This window comes from Falco punctatus (genome assembly GCF_963210335.1).
Source record: "Falco punctatus genome assembly, chromosome: 3".
Lineage (NCBI taxonomy): Eukaryota > Metazoa > Chordata > Aves > Falconiformes > Falconidae > Falco > Falco punctatus.
In genome coordinates, this window is record NC_137582.1 from 68,356,193 (window position 1) to 68,368,707 (window position 12,515).

Consider the following 12,515-nt stretch of genomic DNA (forward strand, 5'->3'; position numbering starts at 1 on the left):
AGCAAACCCTCCTCTCTCTTCTCTCCCAGTCCCAAATACCTGTTGTTATCCAGCCTCCAGCAATGAATCTGAATGCCCTCAGTAGAGGGGGGTCCATGAATTTACACTAGGGAGTATTGCTCTCTCTATGAAAAACTGTGGCTATAGCAATGACCTGCTGTTCCAGGGTAGCCACCATGAAGCCAACCTCAAAACACAAGGGAGACCATGTCAGTCCTCTGGGGCATGGAGTTTTGCTCTGTTTCACAATGACCCTAGTGCAGGACTGTTGCTTGCGGATGTTTTTGCAGAGTATAAAATGCCAACTGGAGAAAAAAAATCTACATTTCAGAAGTAGTTGTTCTGTGGAAATCTTGAGGAAAGAGTTGAATTTATCTTTCCTAAAGATTATGAAGCAGACCTCCAACTGGACTCACCTCTTGTAAAATGTGGGAACAGACAGTGTATCTGGATTATTGCAGAGCTGAAGCATGTGCTGCTAACCAAGATGGGAAGAAGGAATAAAAAATAACTTAGTGCCGTTCCTGCTTCACAGAGAGTCATAAATGTGGGAAGAAAGTTGCTGAGCAAGGCACTAATGCAGCAAGTGGTAGAATGAATCAAGAGATAGTGCCACTTTTATAAAAACGATTCAGGGACAGACTGACTGAGCAAACAGATGGGGCTGAGACCATTTGAATGGGAACAGATTCTTGGATTAACTGGCCATTCCCAGGGCAGCCAAATGCTATTAGTGAACCTGTATAAGAGGAGTCATCTTTTATATGGAGGGGATGAACAGTGTGAAGAATCTTATGTAGCCTGTGATTTTGCAGAGCTGCAGTGAACTAGATACCAAACAGGGATGCCAGTAGGCAGGTGCTTTGGAGATACCTCGAAGTGAGAGAAACCAAGCAGAAACCACTGCAGCCCAAGTTAACAGCACAACCAGCATGCAGAAATTAAGTGGGAAGCAAAGGTGCCTTCTAAGACTGTATCTGGACCTCCTGTTTTCTGAATCTGACCACTGGGGCTAGATGAAAAAATCTCTGCAAAAGATTTTGAGTTTACACAAAGTTTTGTCTGAATCAGGATGAAAAGTAAACATCAGAAAATACTGAAGGTACTAACAATCTTCACTGCATAGACCAGACAGAACACTGGTTTTTAAATTGTGATCCATTTCAACCTTTCTCTTTTTGCTTTGCAAACCTCAATATGAATTAACTAAAATTAAGATAATAATTTGCAAATTTTTCCAGATAGGAACTGTCAAAACTGAGTAGGTTAGACATTTTCAAAAATTACTTTAGAGCTTCTTATATGGAGAGTTTTGGTGTTTACAAATAAAACAACCAAACAACTCTTGTAGTGCATGATATCATTTTGGACAACTTTTCATTTTCTGACCATAGCCCAGAAAATCTTCCCTGCAGAATTTGCCAGCTATCATTGCTGGCTGTTGTGGTGCAACAAGCAGTGCCAACAGCCCACGTTCAGCAGCACACAGGGTGCTCATTCAGTACCCGCCCGACCTGGCCGTGCCCCCTGCAGTATGTGCCAGCTGGGTATCTCTGTGCCAGAGCTATTTTTGGTGGCAGTACTGCCAAGGCAGTATGAAAAGGGCTTTGTTGGAAGGAGCACTAGGCCATGCGAGCCCGGTTCTCCTTGTCAAACACCTGTATAGGTATTTCCACCAAAACCAACTATAAGCATAAAATAATACAGGCTCAAATTATTGCAGTTTTGCACTTGCCTCCTTAAGGTAAATGGCAACAAACCAATGTCTCCATTTTCTTTTCTTTCTGTCACAGGGAGATAAAGGCACAACTACTGTTTCATTCCTGTTCTGGTCATTGGTACCTGTGCTAAATAAATGAGAATACTTCACTTTTCTCTCCCATTTCCCATGTTTGAGTGATTTTACAAAGCACGTGGTGGGTAGTGAAGAATCAAGCCCTGTGTTCACACAGCCTGTCAGGCTCTCCTTGTCCTTTCACTCACCAGTGAAGGTGTACCAAGCTGGCTGCATCATTTATACGCAACCTCACAGCCCAGCGAAGTACAAATAACCCATTTGTGTCACTCTTGAGAGGTTTGTGAGGATTGTTTTCTGTATCCTGAAAAGAAGTGAAACCTAATGACCTGGAAAAGTGTGTAGTGTGGGGAAGGAGGTCCCTGCCAGGTGGAGATGGCTGCAGCCAGGCCCTGAGGGGTTTGGAGAAATGTGTCGAAGGCAGCTTCCCTTCCTAAATCCTGCCAAGGAGAAGGACCTTCTGAGAAGAGTGACATTCCACCAGTGTTTGGCTCCAGTCTCTTCTTCCTCAGACTAAACACCAGTTTATTCAGTCTTATACCATAAATCTCGTTTTCACAAAATGGGCCATACTTTTTTACTTCATTTTTCCTATTTCTCCTTCATCTCTTTTTCCTCTGATATTTTACCTGTCCCCAACACTTTATCATTATGTGATTCTACCCTTAATTACTTTTTCCTCTATAAATTTCACAACTTTGTGACAAGGCTAGCTCTGGAATTTGGCTCTCTTCTTACTCTGCTTTGCCTTCCTGCTTTTGCAAAGGGTGATCTTAAAGTATTGAAACATTGTCTGTCTCCCCGGTCAGAGAAGCATGGACTGAGCACAGCTTTACCAGCCAGGAGCTCCTAAGCTGTAGCTCCATCTTGCCACCAGCTTGTCTTCAGTACAGCCCCAACCAAGGCAGCTGACCTTGGCCTTGCTATGAGCTTCTTGAGGGCTTGAGTTATTCTTAAAATTACAGTAGTTTATTGCAAGAAATACTAAAAAAACTTAGCCTAGTCTGAAAACCTGAGCTAGTTTTGGATGTGTCAAGGTCTCCTAAGCAGCTCACATTTTTGTGGTCACAGGCAGTCTTCAACATCACTTTGAAGAACCACTCCAGAAATGGAAAGTTTGTGTATAATTAGTGCTCACAGGCTTCAGGGCTGTCATAAGGCTGAGGGCTATAAAGACGAAAAAGATTAGGTGTTGTTATGTGTTTCACACACACAAACCAGTATTGTCAGTCTTAATATTGAAGAGTCCTTCTGAGCTGAGGGCTGGCACACGCTGCTAGTTTTTCTGTTTGAGGGGGTTTTAATGTCTTCAGGGTTGGGCCTGAACACATGTGATCTCTTCTGAACCCATGTGTTAGATTCTCCAGCCACAGCTACACACATTTGAAATGCAAAGTTAATGATTTTAACTTAATCTAGGGATCTTTATTTATGTAAGTGATTGCAAGATAATGAATTCTTAGGAAAAATTTCCTTTTGTCCATTAAAAAAATATCGTGTAAAAAACCTCCAGTCTGGATATTGTTCTGTTTAGTGCAAAGAACAGATTGTTGGCATTCCTGGGTAATTCTGCTCTCTGGCAAAAGAGTGTTTCTTACAAAGTGCTCTGATGTACCAGTGCCTGAGGGCTTGTTCACATGGGAAAATTCAGTAGCACTATTCATACCTCTCCACTGCAGAATGTGAGTACCCTCATGGGAACTCAACAAGGGTACAATTATTTTGTTCTAGAAAAGTCCTAAGTACCTTCACATCATTTGTCCCCAGAAAGTTAGCTACGGCACAGGTAATGCAACACACCAGAGAAAATGCATTTGGTGACATCAGACAGGACCGCTTTGTACAGCAGCTCTTCACTCATGTGGCAATACATTTACATATTTGAGACTGTTTTTTCACACAGAGCATTCTGTCCCTGCTTTAAAAAAAACTCATTCTACGGAGAAATTAAAACAAACTCCATGCACGTACTTATCCACACCGACTCACCCACTATTTTAATCATTGATGTTAGTTTTGCTGCACTTACACTTTTCTTCTGTAAATGCATCTTCACTCTGATCACTGCACTCAGACGGATGCTACCTGAGCAGTGACTACAGCTCTTGGTAAGCAAATGATGCGCTGAATGCTGATGGAGAGGGCTAGCGCTAGCTCAGGAAAATAAGCAAGAACAGCGTCCAGGTAATGTAAAACGATTTCACACTTGAAAGGATATTAACAGTACCTGCTGCAGCTGCAGCTATGAATTTCATTTGCATAGAAGAAAAACAATCTCTCTGCTGTAAATGTAATACAATGGGTAAGAGGGATGGAAGAGCGAGAAAGAAAACACAGGCTGCCTCACGTACAGCATCCCTTAGCAGTGGCTAGATATGGCCTTTGCAGTTCTGCCTTTTGCACCTACTCTGTCGTTTGCAGTTCTCGCTGAGTGACCTGAAGCAGGTGGTATAACTCAGAGAGCGATTTCAGAGTCCTCTGGTGCCCGGCAGCATCCATGTGCCCCGGCTCGGCACACTCCTGCACAGCCTTCTGCAGCTGCAGCTGCAGGGGGAGGGAAACCAACGGTCCTCTGAGATTTGGGGAAAACCAGCGCCGGAATATTTTGTCACAAATTACCTGAGGAAAGGAAAAAGAGCAGATTGTTGTCTTTCAGGAGGTACAGCTAAGGCCCTGCTGCTTCTCTAGGACTATCGAAATGTCATCGGAACCCAAAATGCCTCTAGCCATCCAAAGAGGACGGTATAGAAAAGGAGCATCCACAGAAGCCACACTCTAGCTGAGAAATTCCCTTCTCAGGCTGCTCTTGCACTTCTGCACAAGTGATGAAGGTGAGGGGGTGGGAGAAGCAGGCAAAAGGCCATCAGGCTGTACTCCCCCAGGCTCTCTGCTGCACTAGTGCCTCCCACCAGCACAAGCCGGGTGAGCTATAAGACACCGCATCCCAGGGACAAGAACCCCGGGGACTCCCCTTTCCACTACATCCGCGTACTATGTCTGTAGAGTGGAGCACCGCAGCCACAGCCCCCCTTGCTGCTCACACGTGAACAGCCCTGACTTCACCATTAGTAGAGACAGTAATGCCGATCCCCTGCCCCTGCTTCCTACACTCTCCTGTCTGAGGCATTGGGCTAACAGCTGCACAGAAACACGGCAAGGAAACACTAGTGAATATAAACATCGATTTGCGTGCCCCAGGATGGGACTTCTGAGCAGGAACTGGCACTGAAATGTGGCCACATTTAAAAACCTGTCTGTCTTCATCTCACAGACTCCTAGTACATACTATGCATTTTATAGTCAATGTGATTTTACAAGAAATGGATGCATAAGGCAGCTGTGTCTACTCACTTGCAAGTTGTTATTCGCTCTCTGTGCTCCACATTTTCTGATTTTCAGATTGCATTTTGAAAAGCAATCAAAAAAATTACAATCTTCATCTCCCGTGCAGTTCTGTTCGAGGATGTCCCTCATTTTGGGTTCAAAAAAGGCCATATCCACATCAATGGCCACCACCTGTGGATCAAAACAATCCATGAGATCTGGCACAGCACAGCCAGTGGGACAGGGCTGAGCAAGCGTCCTTTGCTGCTCGCTTTTGGAAATGCTGTGCTGAGAGCATCTGCCAGTGGGGAACTGGCATCACAATGAAAGGGCTTTATTTCACTTAACTGAGCTGCACTTGTCTTATAAACACCACTTTTTAAACAAAACCAGCCAATGCTTATTACACAAGGAAAGGGGAAATTATTTGTGGACAAGATGCGTCCCTGAGGTCAACTGGAATGACTTGCCTTAAACCGGAACTATCCAGCTTGAGGATTGATTTACTTGCTGTTGCAGCGTATGCAGATGGCACCCCAACCTTTTAATTATATGATGGTGCAAAATTATCCACAAGCCAGATGGTATCATTTCACAATTTGCCATTCAGACTAAACCCCTAACCTCACCACTATGGAGAGGAGCAGTGGGATGTGCAGAATTACCTGCGCCTGGTACAGCTCCTGCAAACCTGCCATCGCATTCAGAGGGTTTGAGCCTTTTCAGCTGTAGAAAGAGATCCTTGAGATTGTTGAGAGTTGGGACTGTCCTGTTTGCTATGGTTTGACTCATTTATTGTGCATGGTTCTTGTTCTGCCTGTCCAGAAATACGGTCCGTAACAGAGTCCAGCCAGCAGCTGGTTTCAGCTGAAAAAGCAAGGACTGAAGGGATCAGTCAGTTTTCACCCTGACACAAGGCTTGCAAAACAGTGACCACGCAGCACAAAGAGGTCTGCAGAGCTGCTGCCTGTGCTGGGTTTGAGACCGCTCTGGGAGCTAAGGGCTGTAGTCTCAGTTTCTGCCAGCGTCACTCCACCCATGAATACTTCACTTAAAACAATCACAGCAATAAACAGGGGAAAAAAGGGAGCCAGCAACGAGATGGCAGCTGGTTGACATGAGACAGACTGTGGGTGACCACAGTGAACGAAGCCTGCTTTCAGCGTGATGGATGCAGCAATCAGTGTACATTCAGAGCTGCACTTAACACTTGACAGCCAGGGTCAGAGATGCTCCCTTGAGGCTGACACACGTTTCCACAGAGGGAAACATCTGGGACCAGGGCAAAGCAGAGTTACTTGGGCTCAAATGATAGTCTCATTTTTAAGAGCTGACCTCCCAAATAACAGGGAAGCTGAACTGTGTGGCTGGAGCAGCAGCTGGATCAACCCCAGGAACTAAAGATGTCTGGTCTGGTAGAAGGCCAAATAAACCTTCCACAGTCAAAAGAAAGAACATGGTCTAATCTTCATTTTATTCTATTCCTTTTTCCCCAGGGAAAAATCTTTAAAAGATGAGGCATAGCTTAAAAACTCAAGTATTTTTAAGCTTCTTGGAGAGCTTGATGATGATGACGTAGCCTAAGGAATTTCACACGTTTGGACAGGCAAATTCTTTTTCTTTTCTTCTTTTTAAGCTTTCTGCAGTTTTCCTGTTTGCTTCTTTGCAGAAGAGACAGTAAAAGTGGTACAGGGTTTCCCTGGTCCTAGGGTTGCTGCATCAGCTCCCGGGTAGGGTCTCTGCCAGCGCTGAGCACCTTTGACAACCTGATCGATTGCTCCGCTAGGAAAAGCAGCCCTGGTTCCCAAATGTGTGGCTGCCAAAGGGTTCAGTGGTTTCACTGAAGTTAATCTGTTATAAAAATGTGTGGGCATCCAGCCAGATCCTGTGATGATGGATCTGGGTGACACTCTACCTGTGAACAGCTACATTTTGGTGGGGTTTGTTATGATGGTAACAAAGGAGGGTACCTAAGGAAACACTGGAAGGACCCGACTTAGCTCCTGACCTGATTTAGAGTCATGTTTAAGGTGCTGTAATCTTTCTAGTTCTCTCTGAGGTGCTGGTAAAAGAGGAAGTTGTCCCAGAGCGCTGTATATTTACCCAGACATCCTTCCCACTCTGCACCTTATGTATCTCCATCACAGCTTAAAATTCCCGTGGATGATCTACCAGGCAGTGATCTCTCCCCTCTGTGCTGCAGGAACACCATGTGAAGGCTGGAGTGAGAGCTGGAGGCTTACCCCAACCATTTGAAAACAATCCTCAAAGTAAAACTGTTGTTCTCCAGCACATTTCTTTGGGCATTAGCAGTCTCGTTACTGGGCTGAGGAATAGTGGTACTATTATGGGTGCTTATATATATATTATCCTATACAGAGCACAAAAAACAAGCAAGTGAAAAAATTGCTTAAAACAAACATAATGGACAAAAAAGAGTCTGCCTTGCTGTGCCCCGTTCTGGCACTGGTTCGTAAAACCACATAGAGTTTCTGATTGTTACTCTCCTTCCTTCTTCACCGACCAGAAGCTCTCCCTGTCCCATCCCTGTCCTGGCCCACATCCTTGCCACCCTGCAGCTTTCTGACTGTGTGTACCTCCTGCCTCCCAGCCCAGTGCAGTGATAACAGGCGATACCAATGAGCTGTAAGTAATATACAACTAGGAAGTCCATGTGTAAGCAACAACTTCTTTTTCTTAATTAGTTCTCCTAGAAAATACTAAATTGCTTTCCTTTACTAGAAGGTGACTGTCGTCTCTTTGGACCCCAGAAGTCACAGGATCCCGGAGAGGTAAGCCTCACCAGGACTCATAAGGGAAGACGTTGCCAATATTCTTTCTCTTTTCCTAAATGAACACTCTTTTCCTGTAAGTAGGCTGTAAAACAGATGCTCTGGTGTGTGCTCAGCCCCACGCAGTCACAGCTCTGCATAACTGAAAAAGATGGGCAACGCCTGCCTCCAGGAATCCCTGCCGTACCTCACTGCCTAAATACTGGTACGTTTGTTTTAGTTTCTTGCTGTAGCTCCTCACCCATTCCCTGTTCAGCTGCTGTATTGCACCTGAATAAACAACAGGAGGGAAGGGAAGGGTGAAGGGGAAGCACTCTAATTGCTTTTAATGGCTAAATGTCTAGGCAATGTTTGCCTAGTACTCTGAAGATGTGAGTGTTATATTAACACTCAGTGAGTACTGGAAACCGCATTAAAGCCCCTGGAAATGCTTTACATCTACTCAGAGTGCAGAAACTCCACTGATGTCACTGCAAATTGTGAGCCTGGTTTAAACACTACTGCACAGTGTCTCCAGTCTGTACACACAATTACCACCAAAACCAGTGGAATTTCTGCCCGCAGAATGAATGCAAGATACATGCAGCAATGTGGTGCTCGGCTACGTCACTACTTATAAAACATGCAGAGCTATTCAGGTCTGAGTTACAGCTGTACAATGAAAAGTCAGAGCGTAACACTACCAGGGAGTTTCATGTCACTGTCCTTGGATGGCTTCCAGACCAGATAAGCTGAACACTGCAGCATAAATGTGTGTGTTGGGATGTGGCGAGTTCCCCTTGTGTCAGGCCAGACAATCCAGTTTTGAAATTCAAACAGGTTTTCCTTTCAGCATCACTACCAGAAATAGTTGCTGTGACTCAAATTGCAGCTTCACTTACAGCTTTTGAGATCTCCTTGCTTTCAGGAGGTATCCCTCACTACATCCAGGGGACCCTGTCGGTACTGATGCCTTTAAGGAGGTGAAATAAATCAGAACTAAGCAAGCAGTCCTCAAAACGAGCAGCAGGATTAGTGCTTTGAAATGTGGCTGCACATATTACAAAGGGGAAAAACAGCAGAGAATCTCCCAACGCTTGTAAATGCATCAGTTTTGCAAAAACTTAGCCAAAAGTTGTACGAGGAGGGAAGTGTCGTTTTTACACAGCCATTTTCAGACTAGAATTTGACCTCAAATTGCTGCAACGCCCCCCCCAAAGACCCAACTTACTGTAAGATCGTGCCTGATAGCGAAGTTTTCTGGTTTGATGTCACACAGGTGAAGTCGGTGAGAGAAGTCATTGTCAAAATGCTGCACCATGTCCAGAAAGCTGAGTGCAATGTCAGTGATGGCTTTCACCCTGCTTCTGTGGCCAGCAAGGGAGAGACCAACCACATTTTCCAAGGGAAAAAGAGTTTTGTGCCAGGCATGTCCAGCTGTGAGATACTCCACAGCATAAAAGTGTCCACAAGAGCCAATAATTCGCAGCACGTGTTTGCTGAAGTCCTGCAGCAAGCTGAAGTAGATATATTCTTCCTGCTGGAGCAAGGACCACATGCTGGCCACCTGTGCTTTCCAACGTGGTCCCTTCTTCCTCATCCAGAGGGGCCCCATGGTATTGTTAGATAGTTCCAGCCCCAGGACATTTTTGACCTCCAAGGCTACCATCAGCAGAAGCTCTGTTTCAGGAAAATCCTCTGTTTCCACCTCCTCTAGCATACTGAGATGCTGGTAGCTGGAGAAGATTTCCTTTTTGGATTTCAGGATGATGGGCTGGCCTCTCCAGTCAGCCTGGATAACCTTCTTACCTCTGTCATAGTAAAGGCAGTGTTTGTACACCAGCTTCTGTGCCACACACAGGTCTTCACAGAGGTCGCCAGTCAGGGCTCCGCTGCTGTAGTCAAGACACTGGAGTGAAAGAGTAGAAAATTCATAGCAGGACCATACACCCACAGACCACACAGAAGAAAGGCAAGCAATCAGCAACGGTCCTAAGCTCGAGAGGTCTGCAGTAGTCATGGTACTGCAAGCACACACCTTGTACAACTGATCAGATGTTTTTTTCAGAAGAAGTCTCTAGAGAACTTTCACTAGGCGGGGTCTTGCCTCAAAACTGGGATTCTTGGGATGGTAAAGGACAGGCTTTTGGGGGGCAAGGAAATGGACTAGATGACCTGCTACTCTTAAATTCTTGACACATATGAATTCAGTGAGACAAGCTTTGAACACAGTTGGCTGTGCTGTGTTAAGATTCTGGGCTGTAACACCCTGAGGCACAGGAGATAACTTGCAGTGTAATGCAGGATCTCTGGAAGGTTCAGGGCAGCATAACTTTGACATCCCCACTTAAGCTACAGGAAAACCCATGGGCAGATTGATTGCGGGGACCTTCCACAGGCCTGCAAGTTTCAGCCTTGCACTCCACACGCTCTGAATGGAGCTGTAAGAATCTACTTCTGCACTACCAGGAAACAGGTTGTGCTCAATGCCTCTTGGACCAAGAACTTTCAGAATTTTAAAATATGTAAATGCTGTAAGACAAAATGACTTTTCAGTTCTTATATATAATTATCAAAAATGACATTTTAATATCAATTTCTTAATTATTTTTTTTTAATTGGGGAAAAAAACAGCCTGTGGAAACATGGGAACTGCTGCTTCATAGTTAAGTGGTTACTACAAATTCGTATAAGAACTGCAAGGATTCCCCCATCAGTCCTTCCCTCAACCCGTAATTGTTTCCATACCATCACTTCCAAAAGTGTAGGCAATCAATACATTCCTATGGGCATTCAGAAGTGCAGCTGCAGGGACTGCTTTGGGCGAATCAGTAGAGGGGATGATCAGAGGTCTCTGGTGAAAGGGGAATAGACTGTGCTGGTGTTGAAAGCCAAACATCTGGGAGGAGGTCTCAGCCTTCTTCATTGCTTTCTGGCATTTGAACCTTCATTTAATCAAGTTGGCAGCTCCCCCTGCATGTGGAGTACTTGCAACGGCTGCCTGAGCCCCACCTCAGTTGTGACTTGCTGTTACACACACAAGAAACACGATGATAAAATGCAGGTGATATATTTTATTAGGACAGTGTCTAAGGTGTGCACCAGAGGAATATCTTCTGATGCCAGGCAACATTCAGAGTCCAAACTTAAACAGCACACTGGGGAATGGGTGGAGGATTAAGTCCAAAATCCAGGAACAGTGATAAACTGACTAAAATAGCCCACTGAGGGCAGTTCAGACGGGCATAAAATTTATTTATACTCTGATGTTCTCAGAGCCCGCGTGAGAACATTCAATGCCAGCAAGGAGAGCCAGGTGGGCAAACTCTAGCATGAGCGTTCTGACCCTGAGTCCAGGGTGATGTACACGTGTGAAACGCACACTGCAACCGCAGCCACATCAGGATGGCCAAGCAGACTCACCGGGATGTCCACAGACTTTAGAGCATGCAGATCAATGCTTTTGAAAAGCTAATCCTATGAATGTAATACAAATTTATTCTCCCTATCTAAGTAGGAATTTTAATTTTCTTAACAGAAGCATTTTAACAGTTCTTGGCATCTGGAACTCTAAGCGATTTTAGAAAGATGATTAAAAACAGAAGGAATTTTGGGGGGTTTCTTTGGAGCGTAAGCCTAGTCACATTTAAAATCATTGATCTCCTGTTGAGAAGACCACAACCTAGCTCTTCTTCTGCTACAGTAAGAGAATATAGAACTTAATCCTGTAATTGGGTCCACATGTGGACAATTCTACTGTGGTCCATCAAGTTTGCTCTTAGACAGTCTGCATACATGGACCTCCTGCATCTAGAAGAACACACACCCAGAAGACCTGTAGTCAAACATGGAGCTTATTTTCATGTATTGCCATCACGTCATTCTTAATGGCATTATTGAGAAAAAGTAGTTGTGGAAAAAGCAGTCTTATTTACATTTCCTAGACATAGGAGGTGAGTCACTTTTTAACCTGGCTGCTGTTTAGGACTTGTCCGCTGTTCCAGTGGAACCCATAGAACTGTGATTATTAACCTGGTATCTGACAAATGGTCTCTGAATTGGATTCTTCTTATGCTGAATTTGCGCAGTGATTTGCAAACTGGGATCTGTGAAAGAGGACTTGACCAAGGAGTTCCCAGTCTCTCCGTAATGAAACACAGATCAGCCTTCCAGAAGTACCCTTCTCTGCTGGTCACTAAAGCAAGCAAGAATTTCAAAACTGCTTCCTCAAGTAAGCAATCAAGAAGTTTGAACAATTTTCAAGGTGTCTCTCTCTCCTCACAGAAAGTAGTGAGTTGTGAGTCACTCCATGGCTTTAAAAATCTTCTCAGTTTCCTGTTCATTATGACCTAGAAGGTCAGCAAAGAGTGACTGCACCTTCACATCCTCGCCACCCCCCCTCCATTATTCCAGCTTTTAGTGTTTTGCGTTTGCCATAAGCATAGTACACTAAGTAAGCTTAGCTCCACAGCCCTCCCACTATAATCCTTAGTTTTTTCAGCCCCCAGATGATATTTGTGTTTTTATTCCCTCTCTGTTTCTCCTCTCCATCTTCCCCTCCACCAGCCTTAGAAAGACAAGACATCAGAACTGAATGCTGTTTTCCAGTGCTGCAAAGACAGCCA

The 12,515-nt window shown here is 44.7% G+C and overlaps 1 protein-coding gene across 1 annotated transcript in view; it reads right to left on the reverse strand.

Moving 5' to 3' along the window:
- Positions 1–45: 45 nt before the first annotated feature.
- The window catches only part of DIPK1C (divergent protein kinase domain 1C), a 28,582-nt gene continuing 16,112 nt past the window's right edge, over positions 46–12,515 (reverse strand). The window contains exons 2-4 of the mRNA XM_080378328.1: positions 9,122–9,799; positions 5,147–5,311; positions 46–4,414 (exon numbers count right to left, since the gene is read on the reverse strand). Coding sequence (XP_080234454.1) covers positions 4,199–4,414; positions 5,147–5,311; positions 9,122–9,799 — 1,059 coding nt within the window. The 3' untranslated portion in view covers positions 46–4,198. The remainder of the gene's footprint in view (positions 4,415–5,146; positions 5,312–9,121; positions 9,800–12,515) is intronic.